General features: G+C 39.5%; 1 protein-coding gene and 1 long non-coding RNA gene across 2 annotated transcripts in view; one reads left to right on the top strand and one right to left on the bottom strand.

The window, feature by feature from the left end:
- LOC308463145 overlaps positions 1-23946 on the top strand; it is a 795191-nt gene that overhangs the window by 741299 nt on the left and 29946 nt on the right. The window lies entirely within an intron of this gene.
- The window catches only part of MAD1L1 (mitotic arrest deficient 1 like 1), a 479230-nt gene that overhangs the window by 430077 nt on the left and 25207 nt on the right, over positions 1-23946 (bottom strand). The window contains exon 10 of the mRNA XM_080981045.1: positions 10-96. Coding sequence (XP_080837171.1) covers positions 10-96 — 87 coding nt within the window. The remainder of the gene's footprint in view (positions 1-9; positions 97-23946) is intronic.

The following is a 23946-nucleotide window of genomic DNA, read 5'->3' as shown; positions in this document are numbered from 1 at the left end:
CAGCCATACCTGCTCGAGATGGCAGAATTCTGTTCTTTCAGAACAAGTTCACGTTGCTGCAGGGCAATGATGTGCCTGGAGAGATCATCAGGGCTCCTAAATAATTGGAGGACACAACATTCACAGTTAAAGACTGCCAGATATACTAAGGGTAAAAACAGATTGTTTCATATCCTAGAATGATTCGAAATATTTCCATGAGCCCCGTGGAAGAGTCATGGAGGGAATGGTCAGATTCCCAAGAAGGAATGGAAGGAGCTTCAAGTTGGAACTGGAGGATCCTGAGGAACACCCTAGTAGGATGGGGGAGGTGGAGTTGGGCCCCAATAAGTGTCTGATACTGGGAAGGGTTCAGCAGTCTGAGGAATGGAGATCCAGACAGCAGGTTGTCTGAGGAATACAGCGTCTCTACAACATCTGACACCCTTTAGTCTAACATCTCCTGCCATGAAGCCGTCCCTGGAGCCTCCTCTTGCCACTGGAGAGCCTCCTGCTTCTGGGGAGGCAACTGAGAGTATACTGCTGAGCAGGCCTTGACTCCACTTCCATGGACATGCTAGCATCAGCATAAGGAAACCCCACAGAGTCCAGCCACTTGAAAGAGTGCCTGTTAACTTGGACTGTGCCAGATTGGCTATCCATGCATTAGGTGGTTCATCACATCTCATTTAATACCAAATATGTCAGTCACATGTGCTTTTGTTTCTGCTGGACAAAAGCAAATATTGTTATGTCAGTGGTTTATGTGTTCAATACTATTTGAAATGCACTGTACCTACTAATACATGCTTGTAAATTGCATGTTGTCTGGTCTTCTGTAGTATGAATTATGTCTAGTCAAGCAGACAGAGAACTTTCTGCATATTGAAATATATTTGATCTTTCCCTACCATCCACATATGTTGATCAACAGGCCACAAACACATGCAGGCAAACAGGCAAAGCACTTTTTAATAGTTATTTTTAATCTTTTCTAAAAGTACCAATAAACCGGAAGATGGTATATGTTTAGTTAACTTTCAGTAAGCATATACAGGTATTTTCACCAAAGATTTAAGACAGCAGAAGAGAGTGCAAAAAAATGTTCCATATGTTTCTAAAACTCTATAAGGTCCTGAATTAGTATAATTTAACTGGTGAATTAGAGCAACGCAGCCTTTGGGTTTGAAGCAGATTTCTGTGCACTGTACAGCACTGCCCTCTGTCGAATCAAAGACCAGGAAAAGATGCATGAAGCCAAGTAGAATTTTAAAAAACTAACAGAAGGGACAAGAACCAACAATAACTGGAAAGTGTTCATTCCAGTAGATAACTGGAGAAAAATCTTTTTGTTGCCAAGTATTAGACAATTTCCACAACAAACGAAGGAAATAAAAACCAGTATTTAAAATGAAAAAGCTAGTAAAAAAGCAAACTTCTCACAGGAGAAATTTGAAACAAAAGTATCTTTCTTAGAATTTGTTCCTCTCTCTCATCTTCAATACACTCTTTTTATACCCAGAATGTCAATATAGAAATTTTGTTTCTAAAGGTGTGATTTGATAACAGGCTTGCCATTACTGCTAGAAAACAGTTGAGAGAAAAAATATATCAACTAGTTTTAAAAAGGCTCATCTACCCGCATTCTTCTGCTTTCTCCCTCTAAATGGATCACATGTAGCACTTCAAGACCACATCACCATCTTGTCTCCCATAGACACATTTAACAGTCTCCCTCAGATGGGAGTAGGAAACACACACCAGCTGGATTATTTTTATATACAGGACTCAAAGCCTTGCTGGATATACTACCTTGAGAGGTATAAGCTGAAAGCAAATAATATCAACAGAAAGTCTCTCAAAAAGTGCTACCTGTTATGTGAAAGTCTATGTAACTCAATGTATACGCCTGCCTCTTTTTTTGCATTTTGGGGCAAAAGGGTCAGTGCTACTTCCTCTCCCTGGTGAGGCTCACATCCTAGTCAGTCTAACAGGCCCGCTTCCACTCTCTGTGGAGTTGGTAGAATTATTTCCGCATGCTGCCCTGTAGCTCTTCTAGGCTAGCCCAGGATAAAGGGAAGAAATAGCAGCAGATGCAGCAAGACTTCACATGAGGGACTCTAATTTCTCCTCAACTCCACATTGCTGCCAAGGTAGGAGAGCTGTCACCTTCCTAATAGTGCATCTCTTCCTTGTGCTACTGTCTCCGAATGGTACTAAGCTAGTCCATCCCAACCATGGCAAGAGAAGGCAATTAACAAACCTTTCAACAGACATGCATCCCCTCCAAACAACCCTTTCCTGAGGCCTTTCCTTTACAAGACAGGAAAGAATTCTTGACCATTATGTTATGGACTTAAGCATTAAGAACTGAATACGGGTGTATAATTAACAGATGGAGCATAATAGGAATAAAATAATTTAAGTGAAAGAGGATAAAGGAAGGTTGGAGAGATTTAATTGCCTTTGTCAAATTGTGTTTCTCCAACTCAAGGGTCAGAAGTGCAGGGATTCAAGTATATCTAATTAAAAATGTTAGCTGAAGGCACATTGGAAACAGACACACAGGCAAAGAGAGCCCATTTTCTACATATGCAAAAGTCAATTGCAGCACAGTGTTCAGCAAAGAAATAGAATCGTACACACTTAGACAGGCAGGCGTCCTGGGTCATCAAAGACAGTGGGCAAGTTTATTTGATGTAGGATCTTAATCTTAGGGCCAGGAAGCAGATCTCACATTAAGGTGATAACGGTCTCTGTCCTCCTGGCCATCCTCCTTATCATATGTGTATTGCTTGTTTATTACCTCCTGGGTTGCCAGATACTCTTCTTTGTAGTTCTCAACTTATTTACCCCAGAAATATTTGTGCTTAATTAGTTTTAGTGGTTTAACTTTCTCCCCACGTGGGTTTGATGAAATGCTCAGAGGAAATATGATTGGTTCTTACGAGCACTGTGTAAAAGATTCTTTTGCTAATAAAATGGCCTGGCGAGGGGTGTGGTTTACGCACTTTCTCCGAGAGCCTTGCTGGTCAAAGCCTCGTGTCTTGTTTTTAATCAGGGTCCAGTCCTTCCTTTACTTTGCGAACGCAACATATGACCTCCAAGCCATCCTAAATATCTTCGCAGAAGCTTACAAAAAGCTTAGCCAATTGTTCAACATTCAAAAGACCAGAGTGCTGCACCAACAAGAACAAAACAACCCGTGAGCAGCACCACAAATCAAACTCAATGGTGTAACGGTGGAAAGTATTGATCACTTCTCCCACCTGGGCAGTTGTCTTTCCACAAGGGCCAACACTGATGCCAAAATCCAGCATCGCCTGAGCTCTGCGAGTGCAGCTTTCTCCCAATTGAAATGCAGAGTGTTTGAGGACCAGGACATTTGTAGGGAAACCAAAATGCTTGTTTACAAAGCTATCATACTACCAATCTTACTCCACAGTCACTTACAGACCCACTGTTCAGACCGTGTTCATGAAAGACAATCTTACTCAGCTACAAGTGATAGAAGAAGACGAAGACGAAGACGAAGACGAAGACGAAGAAGAAGAAGCTTGGCAAGGGCAGGAATATGTTTTAATAATCCAATATACAGACTTTGCAGTGATAAGCAGATACATTTATCTGATTACCAATGCTTAAACTGAATTGTTTACCTGGCTGACAGATTAGGACCCTAATAAAAACTTGCAGAAAGAGCAGTTGTGTTAGTTTGTTGCAACAACAAAAAATGTAATATGGATTTTCCAGAAGGTTTTTGGCTGCCCTAAATTAACTGAGATCTCATTTGTCATGTTTATTTCACTTACATGTTAATAAACCGAAAAAGTATGTCATTGTCAATGTTTTGTGCTGAATCAACATCTCAATTTCCCCCACCACTACCAATGGCCAAAAGTAATTGAACTGAACTACTTTGTAAGGGGGGAGGGAAATGAAGTACACAAAGGGTAGTTTAAAGGTTATATTCAAAGAATGCAAAGCTTTAGTTAGAATTTATTTTTATTAGAACATCTATAAATATTTCAAGATGTGACAACTCAATAGCATGAACTTCCTTTACATAATTTAGACTGGGGGTGTGAAGTGATGAAGACACTGAAAACTGTTATCGTATTAATTTTAACATGCCTGAAGAGCTGCTTGCATATGCACTCCCTGGGAATAGTCTTCAGAAAAAAAGTTAATTATAACTTTGATTTTACATTTGACTAGCAAGCCATTCCAGCTGCCCAATTTGACGTCTACAGTATTCATTTTTTAAAAATATTAACTAATATTATGAAACAATGCATTTTTAAAAATACTCTGACAAGGCATAACGACAGATTCCTATGCTGCAAGAACTGCTGGTTCTTAGAACCTGGGGTCATTCAACAAAGCTGAACACTGGGAGATTCAAGGCAGAAATGCTTCTTCACACAGTACATAGTTAAACTATGGGATTCCCAACCACACCATGTTGTGATGGTCACCAACTAAGACAGCTTTATCTCCATGAATCTCCATCAATGGCTACTAGCTGTTTGTTTGTTTGTTTGTTTGTGTGGCAGGGAGAGCCACTGCCAGTAGTACTAAGCTGGGTGTTCCAACGGGTGGACAGTAGTACTAAGCTGGGTGGACAGGATCTGTTCCGGAGCTCCAGTCAGATCCCGAGGTTTCCGCAACCGGAGGGATTGCTTCTGCACATGTGGCGAAATCCGGAAAAATACTTCAGGGTTTGCTGATACACAACCAGAGGTGTGCATATCCAGAGGTACAGTGCTACCTCTGTTTACGTACTTAATTCGTTCCGTAGGTCTGTTCTTAACCTGAAACTGTTCTTAACCTGAAGCACCACTTTAGCTAATGGGGCTTCCCGCTGCTGCTGTGCCACCGCTGTGCGATTTCTGTTCTCATCCTAAAGCAAAGTTCTTAACCCGAGGTACTAGTTCTGGGTTAGCGGAGTCTGTAACCTGAAGCATATGTAACCTGAAGCTTCTGTAACCCGAGGTACCACTGTACCACTGTAACTGAATTTATACTCCACTTTGCATGTGTGTGTCAAAGCTGCTTACAAAGAAAAAACAAAACCTACAATATCCACAGTGCTCCATTCTTCCTCTGAAGCTAGAATAGAAACTAAGCAGGCTGCCAGAGAAGGGAAGCCCACTCCCCTATGCCCAGCATAAGCTGTGAGCTATGTAGCTTCTCTGCCAGCCCCAGGAGACTAGTAAAAATTTTGTAGGCTAGTAACTTTTGCAAGCTTATATACAAGGCTTTACCAAATACAGCTTCTGCCTACTTCTTTCTGAGCCAACTGAAAGGAGCTCAAGTACAGATGGCATTTTTCTACTTGGAGAATAAGCCTTCCAGCAAACACTATTCATTATCTGAATAGAAATAACCAGCATTTAGAATTCAGAGGAAAAGATTCTGCCCTGAAGGTACACATTAACCCAGCACGAGTTTAAGGCACTAAAAAGACAAAAATCACTCTTAAAGCAAAGCTCTTTGAATTTCTTTGAAGTGTAGATAATTTGAATTGGAATAATTTAAAGATGATTTTTGGAAATTTAAAACTACTCAAAACGAATGAGAAGTTAACTTGGCAGCAAGCAGTCCCAATCATAATTGCTCCTCTTTTTTATGGAACTAGCTTTTAAAACATTGCATAGCATAAAGCCCGTGAGCTAGACAATCCTCGTTCAGACCTGACCTTGGTCATATACTTATTTAGTGGCCCTGGGCATGCAACACTAAACCTCAGCACCCTATCTGCAATATGAGAGCGTCACTACTGCCCCGCCTTGCAGGGCTGATGAAGGGGTTACTTAGACACCGATGCCATGAATTTCTTAAAAGTTAGCCCACAAATCCATTAAACAAATAAAATTAATTTAATAGCTGTTAATTGAGTAGGTGCTTAATGTAGCAGAAAGGAAATAAACACATGTAAAGATCATTCCAGTGGAAAATCAGGAGCTTTATCTAGATTTAAGGGAAATAATCAGAGTTCACATAGCGTAAACATTGCAATATGTATTTGAAATATTATATTCTTTGCAAACGCAATATGCAAAATGCAGCCCAGCAGATTTCAGACCAAACAAACTTTCCATATGCTAGATCCCAGTATGGACAGTCTAGTATTTATATGGATTCAGTGGAGAATCACCTAAAACATGAACTCAGATAATTTTCAGTTCAACAAGTAGGATCTCAACTTATTTTTATTCTAAATAAAAGTAAAAAACTATAATGGATACAATCTGCCAAGTAACATATTCTTATATGCACAGGGTAAGTTTCTGCATACAGAGGCAGCTTATTGCTGTCTTTGTCAAAGAAGCAACCCCCTACACACCCAAGTTCCAAGCCTTTTTGTTATTTGTAGCCCAATTATTTGTGGTTCAAATGTGGGAATGACACTTAATCTTGAATGGTAATTGGTCTTTTTACCCTTTTAGTACCTAAATGTTCATCAGCAACCTAGATTATTCTTCCCAGATTATTTTTCCCTAAATTGTTTTGTTTTAACTAGCATATGTGGCACATCTTGTGGCTTCATTTTGTTTTAAAGTAAAACAATGTCTTTAATCAACTCTATAGGCGATATTAATATTTCTGGCCTTATAGCTTCTGTGCCTGCTCTTTCCTTAATTACATACGCTTATGATGAATAATATGAGTATTACTCCATATAAAATGAGCAACCAAAGGTTGATTATTGAATAAATGTATATACATGCTAATATGATGTTGCCATCATAAGTTTTAGTCCTGGTTTACATGATAAATCCTTTAGTTTTGAAAAATTTAATATTTATTTAAACATCCACTCAAAATAACAATTTTGGTTCAGTGCCAATGGACTAACAATGTATACATATACAAGGGAGAACAAATAAGACTGTCGTCTATGAGTTGGGCAAGAATAAAGCCAGGAGTTCAAGAGGACTGCAACTTTAAACACTGTATAGTATAACATCACCAGAACGCCCCCTCACCAGCAAAAAAAATCATAAAATTTGATATTTCTTTATTTTCAAGTTAGAAGTCATGGACCTCCATGTGATAAGGCTATTGATTTCGAGATTTTCACAGCAGTAAACAACAAAGAAAGAATTTTCAGTCTCATATCCAAATCAGCAATTACTCATTCCAATAGTGGTACCTATCTAGTAAGGACAGCAAGAAGTAAAGTATCAGATTAAACAAGCAGAACAGAAAGAGAGGGCCAACCGACTTCTTCTTGTAGCACTTTGCTTCTCCTCTTTCCCTCTGCTTGAGATTTGAGGTTACTATTAAAAATTTACAAAAACAAACAAAATTCTGGCAGATGCATTCTGCTGCATTAGCTTGAGCAAGAAATCGTAACACGTATTTCTTGTACCATTGATTGTGTTCTGATTTGAGGCTGGATTTCACTAGTAGCCAACAGGTGACCCCCAAATCACACAAACAGTCAATGCGTGCAACCTCAGAGAAGTGTCTGTTGGGAAAAGAACTTTTTTATCTGGCCTTATGGAGACATCTGGGAAATCAGGTTTATTCCAATTAATTCAGTACAAATATAAATTGCTAGGAATGAATAGAAAGACTGACCCCTCAGCTCTTAATGATGCAAGTACATGTGCATACAAGCTCAATTTGTAGCAAAAGCTTACGCACAGGGATGCACTTTAATTACTTTGCTGTTGCACAATACCAGAACTCACAGAAATTGGGCTGACCCAATTTGGGGTGACAGAGGGCATGCTTGCCTTGCTCTCACGCTCCTGTCTGTTGCAGCAGGCCTGCTATGCACCTCTCTGAGCCTCCACTTGTAAACAAATGATTCATTCATAAAGAATAGGAAAGTAAAATTCTCCATATCTCACTGATACTTCTGAATTTGCAGAAAATTTTCTAACTCCTGGTTCTAACAAACCACACATGCACAAACAAAATATGATCCACAATACCACCTACCACCCATGGTCAAATAAAAATAATCTGTAAATCAGGATCCTAGTTTCCTATGGATTAAAGGCACAGCCTCAGAAACAAGCTTTGGGACTCAGCTTACCATAAAAGAGAGGCAAGCAATGCAAGTCTCTAAATTCTTCTCCAATTTGGATTAAAAATTGTAGCTGTAAATTAATTCCTGAGACAGAGCTGTCCCTAGGAAGAGTAGGACTATGCTCACAGTGGAAACTATTAGGTCAGGGGTCCCTCATTGGGAAGCAGGGGCAAGCTTCCTCACCCACACCACAGTCTGGGTTTTTTCAGGGACAACTTCTCTATGTCTTTGCTAGGAGGCTAGTTTGAAAAGTTGTCCCCCTGAAATATTTAGCATGCAGGCCAAAAGCCTCTGACAATTAAGATCCTTGGTACAGGGTGGGTTTGGCTCCCACCTCCAGTTTTTCGGTAAGCAGATCATCAAATCAGCCCCTATCAAAGCTAAAGAGAGATTTCTCCATTGCTGTGCTAAGGGATATTTTGTTGAGCTGTCCAGATTGACTTGGCTATCCAGCTATTTAAATTGTTTGGCTTATTTCAGGGCCAATCCGATGGAAGCCAAGGAAAGGCTACCCATCCCTACATCTGATACTGCTGATCAGTTATTTTTCCTGGAAAGTCTACCTGGATATAACCAATTTAGACCCTGAGAGTTGAATCCAGAGGAACTTAGTTACACCTCTGATTCCACTGAAATCAATGGGACACTTTAGTAATTAACCTCTGGATCCTACCTGAAATTTCTATTTATATACACTCACATAAACTTACAACCAACACCTTACATGCACAATATCATAGACTGTCTTTCTATAGCAGCCTTATTTTAAAAGACTTGAATCTTATATTAAGATGTAAAATATGTAAATATATTTTAATGAATCAGTAATCAACTCAAAATTCTTTAACTGGCTGGCAGGCCTATTTGCTTGTTATAAACACACAGGTCAGGTGCTGTACTTAATTTAAATGCAACACACACAGAGAGGCATACTTTGCCATCCTCCATCTTCTGTCTCTGCCTGTCTCTTTCAGCTGTCCACAACCTGGCAACTCAGCTTAAGAACTTCACGAAAAATGAATTATACGGATCCCCAGACACATGTAAATAAAATGAAGAAATTTCAGATTTACAGTCACTGCCTTCAAACCCCCTTCTCCAGCTCAGGGAGGATTAAGAGGACTTCAAAGCAGCCCAAGCTCCAATTAAACCAGTGTGACCACCCCAGGGATGCAAGAATATTCCTCTGATTAGCAAGATGCACTCTTTGAACTGTTTAGCTAGGAAAAGGTTTTCAGAACTTTAAACAAATGCATTAATTCTCTGTGGGTTTTTAAGCATATTTTTTTAAAATAAAAAAAAACCTCAGAATGTTTAAAAACAAGAACAAATTACAGCTCAGGTCAAAAGCCTCATGGAAACTCATTAATAGGTCAACTATCAGTGCTTCGGATCTGAAAGTACAAAATGAACCACAAGAACTCCTGCAAGTATCACAGTACAATAGATGGTCCCTAAATTAACTACCTTCTCAGTTTAGAATCAAAGAGTCATTGAATTGTAGAGTTTGCTGGATTTTGCAATTCAAATGGACTGTGTCTGTGATTAGGCCAGAGCAGACAAGCTACATGGAACATGAGGCTGCTGACTTATATCAAGTCCAATCATTGATTTATCCAGCTCAGTACTGTATACACTGCCTGGCAACTGCTCTCCAGCATTTCAGACCAGAGACTTTTCCAGCCCCATCTGGATAAGCCACAGACTGAACCTGAGATCTTCTGCATGCTCTACCAGTCAGCTACAGCCCTTCCCTGTGACTAACCTGAAAATCAACAAAAGCCCCTTTCTATGCTTCCCTACAGACTTAAACAAAACTGTTTTATAGAAGTGATTCGTAGGCAACTTACATCCACCAGGAGCAATGCCTCAATATTGGCTTTCCATATGTACTTTGGGCATCACATGGCAGGACCGAGACTCAAACAAAGATGTGCTCTTCCAAGCCCACATTCTCAGCATGTTTGCACTTTTGTCACAGCAACGACATCTACACTGGCTTGGCCATGTATACAGAATGCAAGATGGTAAGATCCCCAAGGACGTGCTCTGGGGAAGCTTGTTTCAGGCACCAGGCCTGTTGGCAGACCAATTCTGCTTTATAAAGGCGTCTGCAAATATGGCATGAAGGCTGGCAACATTAACCCGGCTACAGGAATCCCTTGCAGATGACAGCAGTGCCTGGAGATACAAAATCAGGTTGTATATTCACAGCAGTGGCCAAAAAATGGCCGCTGGGAGAAGGCAGTGAGAAGTAAAGCCATGGTGCATCTGTAGCAGTGAAACCGGATGGCTTCATTTGTCCCAGCTGCAATAAAACATCTCTCTCCCATATTGGTCTCTACAGCGACAGCAAGCGCTGTCACTCTCCAACTGGTTGACTTTACCATCGATGGCACATTTTTCTGTTTTCTCTCAAGACAATCAGATGCCAACAAAAACCAAATTGTTTTGCTTGAAGACTCGCCTGACTGGACAAAATATATGGCAGCTAAGCAGACAGGTTAAACATAGTTTTCACCAGCTCAGTTGTGTTAAGTGGATCACTGAGTGAGGAGGGAGGAATGGTATAATATCTGCACTGCATTCAAAATGTTTCAAGCTTTATTCCTAGCATCTAAAGCTGAAAAGGACCAGATAGCAGGTGATAGAAAAGGCCTCTGCCTGACACTCTGGAGAGCTGCCCCCAGTCACAGCGGATAATATGCATCTGAACAAATAAAAAGCCTGACATGATACTAGGCAGCTTTCTGTGTTCCCCAGGAAGACCCATTTATCCTAAATAGAACGCATGGAAGACATGTATGGGTATATTTTTTTAAAAAAGGGATCCCACTGAGATCCAAGATGAAATTTTGCAGGAATATGAAATAATTAATACAATGGGGGAGAGACTTTTAATCATATTGATTTTATATCACTTTTTTAAATTTTAAATTTTGTAACTTTAAGATTTAAATTAAATCCATCATATTAAAGCCCATGATGTTTTGAAGAGATTGGTACTTTTGGTTTTGAAATATCTCAGTTCTGGGCTGAGATTTTAAGGCCAAACTTGTCATATATATTTTTGAAATTTCAAAACCTCATAACTCAAAAACAGAATGGGATAATTAAAAAAACCAACCTAAGACCTGGGACCTTTTCTTATACTGCCTTTAGGAAACTGAAACGGAAAATGATATAAAATGGTAAGGTAAAAGGCACTGGATCACTTGACATGGAATGCCCAAGCTTGAGGATGTAATCCCAAGAGCTTTTGTCTATAACCTTTGAGAATTCTTGGAGAACAGGTTAGGTCCCTGCAGACTGGGCAAATGCTGTCCCTATCTTCAAAAAAGGAAAAAAGAAGACACAGGTAACTACCAACTGGTGAGCTTGACATCAATACCAAGAAAGGTCCTGGAACAAACAGTCTGTGAAAACTTAAAAAGGATGCTGTCAGATGCTGTGATTACTAAGACCCAGAATGGGTTTCTCAAAAACAAGTCATGCCAGATGAATCTCACATGTTTTGACAGAGCTAAAAGCTTTGTAGATCAGGGGAATGCTGTGAACATAGTGTATCTTGATGTCAGTAAGGCTTTTGACAGTCTCCCATGATATTATGAAGAAGCTGGTAACATGCAGGCTGAACAAGGTAACTGTTAGAATGGATTTGTAGCTCACTAATGGTGACTAATCATCCTGAAAAAAAGTGACAAGTGGGGTGCCACAGGGTTCTGTCCTGGGCCCATTGTTGTTCAACATCTTTATAAACAACTTGGATGAAGGAATTGAGGGACTGCTCATCAAAATCGCAGATAACACCAAACTGGGAGGGGTAGCTAATTCCATAGAAGACAGATTCAGAATTCAAAATAACCTTAACAGATTGGAGAGTTGGTTTCAAACTAACAAAATGAATTTCAAATTGTAAGGTTCTGCACTTAGGACAGGAAGAACCAGATGCACAAATATAGGATGGGGGACACCTGGCTTACTAACAGTGTGTGAAAATAATATAGGGGTCTTGGCAGATCACAAGCTTAACATGAGCCAACAGTGTGATGCAGCAGCAAAAAAAGCTAATGCTATTCTAGGCTGCATCAACAGATTTATAGTATCCAGATCAAAGAGAAGTAACAGTACCATTCTATTCTGCCTTGGTCAGACCACACCTGGAATACTGTATCCAATTCTGGGCACCACAATTTAAGAAGGATGTTGACAAGCTGGAACATGTGTGGATGAGGAGCAACCAAGATGATCAAGCATCTGGAAACCAAGCTTTATGAGGAACGGTTGAAGGAGCTGGAAAATGTCCAGCCTGGAAAAGAGGAGACTGAGAGGAGATATGACAGCCATCTTCAAATATCTTATGGGGTGTCACGTTGAAGATGGAGCAAGGTTGTTTTCTCCTACTCTGGAGTTAAGAACTCAAACCAAGTTACAAGAAAGGAGAGTCCAGCTAAACATCAGGAAGAACTTTCTGACAGTAAGAGCTGTTCGACAGTGGAATGGACTCCCTTGGAAGGTAGTGGGCTCTCCTTCTTGGATGTTTTTAAGCAGAGGTTGGATGGCCAACTGTCAGGCATGCTTTAGCTGAGATTCCCACATTGCAGAGGGTTGAACTAGATGACCTTGGGGCCCCTTCCAACTCTACAATTCCATGATTCTATGATCATATACATCAATGTCAGTGTATACACAAATAAGAGTAGAAAATCCCCAGTCATTAAAACCAGCCACCATACGTCACCCTTTCTATAAAAGGTATAAGACTTCCATATGCAACAGACACCAAAGCCTGTGTATTAATCCTCTGGAGAATTCCCAGCTGCAGAATTTGCAGAGCTCTTCCTGTTCCAACAGAGTATACAGCCCATTCTACAAATGCAATAAATACTCTACATTTCATAAATATGCAGTTACTTTAATTTTACATTCTCTCTCCCCCTGCAAGAGAAGAGACCACCCCATAATAACTTGATCTTTTAGTTAAGTATGCTCTAATGCTGTGTACATAGTGTGAAAGCTTCCGCATCCAAAGGAGTGATGGACATTAGAACAAGTGGTAAAGAATGAGTGTCTGTGTGCCAAAGGCATTCAGTGCTAAGTGGGTATAATAAACCCTTAAGAAGAAGCACTATCATCCATAAATAATGAATAATTCAGAAAGAAATTGAAACAGACTTGAAGATTCATTTATAGAAAGTGAAACTGCTGGAGAGTAATCACATTAAAGCTGTAAACAGTGGCATTTCAGCAATTACTATTCTCCTTTGCCAGCTCATGCCCTAACAAACTGGTACATTTGTTTAGTTGCCTGAATCTGGCACAGAGCTGAAATCAGCCAAACACAATTACAGCTCCCTGCATCTTTACCACTGCTCCTCTAACTAGAATTAAGATCCGAGGTGGATCACTGTCAGGCATGCTGACATCTCCTCAGCTTGGCTCCTGGAAATGAAGTTTTGATAACTTTAATTGCCTAAATACATTTTTTTAGCATATGCCACAGCAACACGGCTATAGCTTTTTAAAATGCTGGGTGCATTTGAAAAACACAAACAGGACCATGTTTTACTTTGACTTATCACTTTATGTTGAAACTCAATTAGAATTTAATTGCTTCACAATGAATTAGTCGGAGCTATGAAGTGCTGATTATGGAGGCACCTCTGTCGGAAGAGAGTTCCAGAATTTAGGGTAGTGGTCCCAAATGTGGCTTCCCCCATCTAGGTGAAGGTTTCCATCTTTTAATTTGGTAAGCATCAATTTATGAAGTCCTCCCAGATTGAGCAATATTTAAATGGGTAATTGAAACAAACCAACAAACAAAAATCAGGTGACACGGTGATTTCATTGGAGAACCAAATCATATGTTTGTCTACTCTCCTTCCTTTGCCTTGAAAAGTTCAACCGCACTGTGGTGCTGCTCTCCTTATCGAGAGGTGGTGGACTCTCCTTCCTTGGTGATGTTTAAGAAGAGTTTGGATGGCCATCTGTCATGTATGATTGAGTTCCAATTCCTGCAATGCAGGGGGTTGAACTAGATGACCCTTGGGGTTCCTTCTAACTCTTCAATTATATGATTCTATGAAAAGGTGTCTCTCATATATTATGCTTTGTTTACAGAACACTGTGGTCATCTGAATGTTACTTACAGAGGACAAAGAATTATAGGAACACAGATAGTTAGTTGCCTTATACAAATCAGGCCATAATACTATTTAGCTAAGAATTGTCCATGATGACTGGCAGCAGCTTTCCAGGGTCTCAGGGAGTGGACATTCCCATCCCTTCCTGGACTGGAGATGTTGCAGACTGAACAATAAAACTTCTGCAAGAAAAGCAGGTAATCTGTCATGGAGCTGTGGTCCTTTCTAATGCGATATCCTACAGAATGACAAATATATCTGAGTGCAAAAGCATGTGTCTAAGTTGTCAAAGGAGTAGGTCTTCTTCTTGCACAATAAAATGAAAAAAAGCTGCTCTCTGAAATGAAGCCATTAAACAACTTTGAGCCCCACACTCAGATGTTCCAGCTACTTCTGCAGGGCACTTATGATCAATGGGCACACTGCTAGAGATAAGCAGAATCCAACCACTTTACTCAGGTAAAGTGCTTTTTCAATATATAGGTATGGTCTGAAAACCTCTATTGAGAACATGAATCCTCACTATCATACTGGGGGGAGTTTAAAGAAACTAAGAGTTTTAGCTAAAAAGTATTTCCATTATGCTCCTTTCAGCAAGTATAAAACATACAAAAGAAGCAACACTGTTCATGCTTATAGGCAGCCTCAGATACTCTATCGATTACCTACACTAGTTGGATGGCAGAGAAAAGTAGTTTTTGAAAAGGCTAGGCTAGCTCAGGACTCCTCAGTTGTGGTTTGTTTTTGTTTTGTTTTTTTACAGGAAGTGGGGCAGGGGGAGAGAAGAGGGTTTCTCTTTTCGCCACTCTTTCCCCACATACACCATCCGCCTGCAATCACATCATCCGCCAAAGAGACAGAGGAAAAGGATTTCATTAATAAATTTATTTCAACTCTCTTTTCAATGGTGCTGAAAAAATGTATGCAAATCCATTCATAATTAGGTTTAAAAATTCCATTTCATGGGATAATCAGACTTCAAAAAACTCAATTTTAGTTTTAATCAGATATTAACAAGGATATTAACTCCATTTCATTCAGAGGAGAGAGAAACGGCAAATTTAACACAAAATTTATTCAAGCTTAGCCCTAGGAGATAATTAAATAAAATTAATTTGGCAAGGGTTTTCTGTAAATGGAAGCATTCCAGACAGCAAAACACTTTTCTGAAAAAAACAAATGCAGTTCATTACTGTACAAGCAGATTCAAAGCTTATTGTTCAGGCAGGAGGGAAATCTGAAGTCTTCTACAACAGGAAGGTAACCAGCCCTCAAGCTGCTTCTAAGGAGCAACAACTTATGGAGAGCAGACGTGATAGCATGGCCTGCATTACCTCTTTGGGCAAGCTTCTTAAAGTTGCCCAGGAGATAGGAGTCAGAAAAAAGGGACAAAACCCACACAAAGGAATCCAGAGCTACCACAGAGAGGAAACAAAGCTATTTCTGGAGCAGGAGTAAAGAGCAAAAAGACAGACGCAGTCCTCCAAGAATCACCACCATAATCATCTTCATTTACATAGCACTTTACATTGTACAAAGCACTCCACACACATCAACTCAAAATCAATTAAACTGCTGCATAAGGCAGACCGGTACTGTTATCCCCGTGTTGCAAATGCTGGAGAATAAAACAGAGGGTCAATTCAGACGTTCGGTCAAACCACAGCTTGTGCTAATCATGGCTTAAATTCTAAGCTGTGCTTTGAGCAATCAAACATTCTGCACAAATGAGAAAAGTGGAGGGGATCATTTCTAATGAAAGGGAAGACAAATTTGCAACTGAATATGTAGTCAGAAGTCTTACGGAATTAAAAATAAGACTTCTGAAACATGTTTTCCAGGAAAACTTTCAACTGCCCTAAACAGAGCGAGATCAAATTTAGCATACTAAGAAGTATGTTGCCTTAATTTTTACATGTTGCATATGTATTTCAAAAGCTTTCTAGCCAAAAGTAGTTGAACTGAAATACATTTGATTGGGAAGAAAAAATAATGTGACTTATCTTGGGTTTAATGTAATATTCAAACAAATTCAAGTATTTACTTAGAAATTATTTTAATTGGAATTCTTCTCTATTGATGCTTTATACATGACAGTAGAACACACTTCCCTTACGTTACTTGGATATTAAGAAAAAAATAGTAGTTTTCTACTAATTTTAGCATGCCTGAAAAGTTGTGTATAAATATGTACACTTTCTAGAGTAGTCACCAGTAGAGGGTGGAGGGTTTAAATTACAACCTTAGTTTTAAGTAAGACTGGTATTGTATTCATTCTGGTTGTCCAATTTGATTCATAGGCCTAGTTCACACTGCTGTGCTGGCTGGGGCTGAGAGAAATTGTAGTCAAAATATCTAAAGGACATTGGATTGGGGGAGGCTGAAGTAAACTATAGTTAATGGATTACAATGAACCCAGAGATGGCTCCCGCTTTACTCCCATCAGGAGCAGCAAACCACGATCCCCAGTTTGGACATGGCACTAAGCCAAGGACTATGGTTTGTTGTTCCCACTTGCACTAAGGGAGCGTTCACAAAAAACAATAAGTAACTATGGTTTACTATGACATACAAACACAGCCTTAATGTATTCATTCATTACGTTACTAATTAATGCTATGAAACAATGCATTTCTAGAAGTACTATAAGAAGAGAGTGCTAATGGAAATTTTTCCACATTATTTTAACTACTAAGCAGAATGCTGCAGACAGTTAGCATGTACTTTTCCCCAGGAAATGCCTCTCATTACTAGCTTCCCAGGTACACCGATGAGCAAAAGCAATGGCATTCTCCAGTGCCAGCCTCTCAGACAAGCTGATAGACAAACGTGTCACACACACAAGACAGGCTGCTCTACAGAAAACACATAGCAAAGGGACGAAAGAGCACCAGATGACTCTTGACATTTTTCTTCATTAAGTGAAAGTAGAATAAAATTCAGAAATGTCTTCAAGTGCAGCTGATCCAGAATTCATTAATATATGCTACTAAATACTTAGAAGAGAATACATTGGCTACAACAGAAAAGGCTTGAGAAATTCAAGCACATTAGTAAGCATCATGCTTTTCCATTAAGTTCCAACTTCAAAGAAAATCATTAGATGCATGTTTGTACTCTCCATATCTATTTACATTCACTGCATTTCTACATGAACATCTAGAGGTTTTAAGTGTACACTTAAAAACATTAAGCATAAATGTGAAATGTTAAGTGCTTACGAACTCCCACATCAGTCAGGCAGTCTTAGCAGTGAGCCTATTTAGTTCAGAACCTGCTTTCCCACAGCACCCAGCAAAATGGCATGAAGGAAGCAACCCATCCCCTGCTGTTGATACCAGCAACTAGTATTCAAAGGCAGACTGCCTCTGAATGAAAGGTGCCATTTAGCTTAGCTGGGCAATAGCCATTTATAGATATGTCCTCCATTATTTTGACTAATCCCCCTTTAATCATCCAAGCATCTTATAGCTAAGAAATCTATGTGTTGTGGGAGGTTCTTTTTGAAATGAAAAAAAGACCCAAACATTGTAGCCAAGTGATTCATAATCTTTTTGGGGACACAAAGCTCTTTGAGAATCTGATGAAATCTATGGACACCTCCCCAGAAAAATGCACACAAACACATACACACTTAACTTTGCATGCAATTTATTTTATTGCATTGGAAATATTCTCTCCCCCCCCCCCAGTTCACAGACCCTCTGAACCCCATCAATGGACCCTGGGCTAGGGACCCCTGCTTTAGCCCTTCTTCAGAGAGAAAATGCTTCAACCCCCTGGTGATGTTGGATGCCCTTTTCAAGCTTTAGAAAACTTTACCTGAGAGCAGACAATCACAGCTGTACCAATACAATACAAATGCTGTTAAATATTTAAGAAGATCACAATATTGACCATCACATTTTAATCCCTCTTCACAATCCCTAAAATAGTTTTTCCTTTTCTACAGCTACCACATTGAGTCCATTATTTCAGTGAGTTAACTTTCATGACCCCAAGATACATTTCTTGACTTGTTTGTTGTCTTCAGTTCAGGCCCTGTCATGTGAAGTCAGAATCTTCTACCTAAATGTGAATCATTTTGCAGTTACCTACATGGAACCCAATTTGCCTTTCTGTTGCCCATTCACCATTATGGAGCTCTTCAGAAGTTGAGTTTTCTCATGTTTGTGTCATCAACGAATTTGATCACTTCACTGCTTATCCTAATTGCTGATACAGTGTTACCTTGTTTTCGGAACAGCTTCACTCCCAAACAAATTGGCACCTGAACGCCATAAACCCAGAAGTAATCGTTCCGATTTGCGAACACTTTTCAGCAGCCAAATATCCAACGCAGCTTCTGGTTGAGTGCAGGAAGCTTCTGCAGCCAATTGGAAGCTGCGCCTTGGTTTTTGAACAGTTTCGAGAATCAAACAGACTCCCAGAATGGATTAAGTTCGAGAACAAAGGTTCCACTGTAGTTTATGGAAATGTTAAATAGCAACAGTCACAGTGCATGTTCTGGAGGAAAGTACACTGCTTATTTCACTCTTTTTCAAGAACTGTCCATTTACTTCTACCCCTCTGCTTCATGCTCTTTAAACGATGGCTGATTGTTCTTTAAACAATCACTGATCCATAAAACAACCTGTCTTCTTATCTCATGACTGCTAAGTTTACACAGAAGCCTGTGGTAAGGGACTATTGTCAAAGCTTTTTCGAATTCTAAAGTAAGATAAAAAGGTAAAGGTAAAGGACCCCTGGACAGTTAAGTCCAGTCCAAGGTGACTATGGGGTTGCGGCGCTCATCTCACTTTCGGGCCGAGGGAGCCAGCGTTTGTCCACAGACAGCATTCCAGGTCATGTCGCCAGCATGACTAGACTGCTTCTGGTGCATGGAGGACCATGACAAGTGCCAGAGAACACGGACACACCGTTTACCTTCCTGCCACAGCAGTACTTATTTATCTACTTGCACTGGCATGTTTTCAAACTACTAGGTTGGCAGGAGCTGGGACAGAGCAACGGGAACTCACTCCATCGCAGGGATTTGAACTGCCGACTTTCCGATCTAAATTATAACATGTCAACCAGATCTTCCCACCCTGCTGCCCCTCTATCTATAAGCTTGTTGACACTCTCAAAGAACTTTAAAAGGTTGGTGTGGATCTCTATTCTTACTTACCTAGGGTTCCAGTTACAGATGGGTAGCCGTGTTGGTCTGCCATAGTCGAAATAGAAAAATTCCTTCCTGTAGCACCTTAAAGACCAACTAAGTTAGTTCTTGGTATAAGCTTTCGTGTGCAAGCACACTTCTTCAGATACACTTCTTCAGATATCTGAAGAAGTGTGCTTGCACACGAAAGCTTATACCAAGAACTAACTTAGTTGGTCTTTAAGGTGCTACAGGAAGGAATTTTTCTATTACCTAGGGTTGTTTATCTACATGTTTAATAATTCTACCTCCAATAATGCTTTCTAGCAATTCAAGCCAACTGACTTGCAATTTCCTGGCTTCCACTGTAATCCTTTTTTCAATTAGCCCCTAGAACAGGGGTAGTCAATGGCACGCCCTTCAGACATTGTTGGACTACAACTCTCATCATCCCTGACAATTGGTCATGTCAACTGGGGTTGATAGAAATTTTTGTCCTCCAACATCTGAAGGGGGGCATATTGGTCACCCCTGCTCGAGAACTTCATCTGGTCACCACTGTTTGACTCAGTTCTTCAGATATCCTCCCTAAAAAAAAGCAGTTCATGCATGGGTGGATGTCCCAACAGTTGCTGCAATGAAGACAGATGCAAGGAGCCACAATTTATTCTAGCCTCTTGTTGCGTGCATGCATGTATAGTAGCAAACAGGAGTTCACTGTTGCATAACGTGTGAAATTGTCCTGGGAAGTATTGTGCCCCAAGAAGGTTAAGTTCAATTCAGCTGGGGGGGGGGTGTTTGGCTCCAATCTCTACAAAGTTCATCAAAATGCCTTGTTTACAAAAAGAAAAAAAGAAATGAAGAAGCACCGACTCTTTCATTTTTAACCTTCTAGGTCAGCAGTTTAAAACTTGCTACTAAGAACCATTTCCAGAGTTTCTGCTGAATGTACAAATTCAATCACCTCCAATTTTTGCTTTTAAAACCTAAGTCTTCACAAATTTCAAGAATTCCCCAAATGACCCAGTCCTGTGCCAGCTTTCATGTAGCTTCCTAGCTTCAAGGAGAAACGTCTTCCCAGCCTGCAAACCTTTTCCAGTATTTCTCAAAGAGAAGGAAGCCAACAAACCTGCACACAGCACATAGCCAAAAGAACACCAGAGAGAGGATCAAATAGTAGAGAGAGAAGCCAGAAGGTATGAGTGTAAGGTAAATTTACAATTTAAAGCGTTAAGCCAAACCTTTGTATTTCAGAGGTCATTGGTACTTTACTTTAAAACAATACTTCTGTCAAAGATTGTAAATCGGAACACTGCAATAAAGGTGTTTGATAAAATAGCACAATAAAAGAGTGAACCTGCACCATATACACAAGATCAAATCCTTTTAAAGTTTCCATTCATTCACTACCACCACCCCTTGGTTCCATATTCATAGTTACTAAAGCAGATCTGAATTCCCCATATAACCCATAAGCATTTACCAGAGGGGAAAAGGGGAAGAGAAATCCAGACTTTTCCTACAGTGATTGTGCATGCTTGTTTCTGCAGAATGGTTAAATATGTTAGTGGTGCCATGAGCAAATCCATATTTTCCAAAGTGGTGTGAACACAACTGAACTACGTTCAACTTGATCTACAAGCTATAATCTCTCAGCATCAACTGGCACAAAGAACAAAACTGGGCCCTTAAATTGGGCCCTAGTAAATTCCAATCAGTTTCTTAGCACTTAATGGTTACACACACACCAGCACAGAAATGAAATGAAGGACAATTAAATGGAAATAGGGAAACTTAAAATTATAAATTACTCCAAGACTTTGGCAGTTATTGTGTTTGGAGATATGTCAAAAAGAGACAGGCTGAATAAAAATAAGATGTGAGCATTTGAGCCTTCTGACAGCAGCACTCCGTCCTTCTGCTGATTAGCCTCTGCTATTTAAATGATAATTCCACTGTAGTTACATTAGGCATGACTGTTTGCCTAGAAGTGTTTTTTAATGGAAAAAGAGTACACACTGGAAATATCTTCTTCACAGCATACTGAGCACTCAGGTTCAAACTATTTGCATTTTTCAAGGGTCACTTCACACTTGCAAGAAAAAAGGGCTACTCTTATTACAGCCCACTTGCTGGAAATAAAGCACAAGAATGTAAGAGTTGCCTTGCTATGTCTGGTCCAGAATTCTGATGTCAACTGTCAGGTGCCTCTGACAAGAAGGACATCAACAGGATTGGCCGTCATGGCTGAATCTCTGGCACTGGTAAATTCAGAGATACTTCCTTTGTGTGTTGAGGCTCCGCTTCAGTACAATAGCCATGAGTCAGATGTCAGGAATTGAAACATGACCTGTGGCTGGTTCCAATTTAGAGGATCCTCTGGGCTGCAAGAGGCATCATATCTGAAAGACTGGCTTTCCTGCTACTTGTCCACATATGCATCACGGTTGGCAGAAGAGGCTCTGTTCCTAGTTCCAACCAAACAGCACCAACTTCAGTAATTTATTCAGATCCCTCTTTTGCTCCCCCCCCCTTTCACTTCAGGGCTGTTGCTTCCTGCAGTTCTTGACAGAGCTTGGGGACATACTTCAGCATGTCAAACTACACTGGTAATGGTTATTACTGAACCTCGCTCCCCGATATCAAGTGATAGCATCAGTTGGAAATACTGCATGGTAGATACGAAGAGCACTGTCAAAATATGGTGACTGTCCAAACCCCTTTCTCTCAACCTAGTCCACAAACTCTACCTTTATTCCTTCACAAAAGAAAATTTAGGTCATAACTAAAAATTATGAAATAGACAAGGCAAGCCCTTATTCTGCAAGTGTTCTGACAAGCAGCAAAAGACAAAAGCAAAGAATAGCTGTGTTCCTCTTTAATATTTATTTTTTCCTTTCTATATTCAGAAAATCCCCACTGTGATGTGACAGCTTGCTTTACATAGGGAAGCTTGTGAACAACCACCATGAAGTTACAATCTTTTTACAGCTCATAAATCACAGCAAACCACTGAAAAATTACAGGCACTATAAAAGTCCTCGTATCTTGGAGCTGTCAGCCACCATCACCCTCTTCCTGTTCCTGTATGCCCTGCATAGCATGGTCAACATCTCAAAAGCCTTCCAACATTCCTCCGATCTAGGCAGTCTTAAAAGCTTCACAAAAAATTCAGAAAACTCAGACAGCGGCCTATAGGCAAGTAATTTCTTCAGAGCAGAATATTAAAAACATTCACAGCTGGATTGAGAGATGGCAGTTAGTTTAGTAAATTTTAGCTGTCTAGCATAGCATTTTCACAAAACTGACACATGCCACACTCCAGCTAATAGGCACACTGCACTGCATCTAAAGTTGCTTCCCTCAAATGTGGAAAATCTGAATCAGGTCTTGGAAATCCAAACAGATGCGCTTCATAAATGTTAAGTATTGAATCATAATTAGCTTTTGTCTCATTTATTTATTTATTTATTTATGGTGCTATTTATTTATGGTGCTTCGGCTTTTTTAAAATATATTTTGCCATTAGTAATCAGGAGAACTGCAAACTTTTAAATGAACCCTGGGATTGCTGCAGATGGAGACTGGGATGCAATTATAACTAAAGTTCATGAGTCACTTAAATATGCCTTAAGAGAAATATATTAAAAAACTAAAAAATTGTCTCTAAGGTGCTACTGGACAATTTTTTAATTTTTTCATTTATTTCGACTGCATCAGACCAACACAGCTACCTACCTGAATTAAGAGAAATATGTGACTAGTGAATTGAATGTTGCCATTCTTATTTTTTTTTTAAATGATATTTATTGAGAATTTTAAAGTTACAAGGAAAAAAGAAAGAAAAAACAAGAGAAAGAGAAAAAGAAAAAAAAGGAAGAAGTAGATAAAAGTAACAATTAAACAATACAAATCAATAAAAACCAAAGTCAAAAAAAAACCACACAATACATCAAAATAAAAAAGCAAAAATAAACAAAAAATTTAAAAACAAATCCAATATTCCCAAATCCTTAACTTTCATTAACTTATTTCATCGACCTCCTCACACCTCCCTTTTTTGTATTCTAGTTGTTAATTATCTCAGCAAATCCTTTCCATCTTTCACAATATTCTGTCATTAAATTACCTTAATCTATTTTAACCTTATCTTACCATAAAAAACCCTAAAACTTAAAACTTAAATCTTATATATACCAAATTCTTTTAAACATAACATATTCTTACATAATTCTTTTTAACATTTCTGCTAAAGCCAAATAATTTCATTCCAACATTTTTCTAATACTCCTTAATTTTACGATACTTTTCTAAATATTTTTTTAAAACTTTCTTCCACTCTTCATCCATCGTCTCTTCTTCCTGGTCTCAGGTTTTGTCAGTCCTTTCTATTCCGTCCATCTAGTCCATCAACCTGGTGATCTTATGTCCCTTCCATGTCCCTTCTGCAGATCTTCTTGTTTATACCTGCCCTTTACTTTGGCTTTTGTTGATCTTTTTCTTATTTTCTTTCCTTTCTCATTGGGGGGTAGGTCTCGGGAGGACCCTAATCCAAAAATATCTCCATCTCTTCTCAGCAGATCGGCCCATTCCCCACAGTCCCATTCCCCACAGTCAGCACTGTAATCCAGAAGGTA

The sequence above is a fragment of the Podarcis pityusensis genome (assembly GCF_964106645.2).
Source record: "Podarcis pityusensis genome assembly, chromosome: 14".
NCBI lineage: Eukaryota > Metazoa > Chordata > Lepidosauria > Squamata > Lacertidae > Podarcis > Podarcis pityusensis.
The sequence above is the reverse complement of the archived record's forward strand: the minus strand, read 5'-3'. Positions and strand labels throughout refer to the sequence as shown.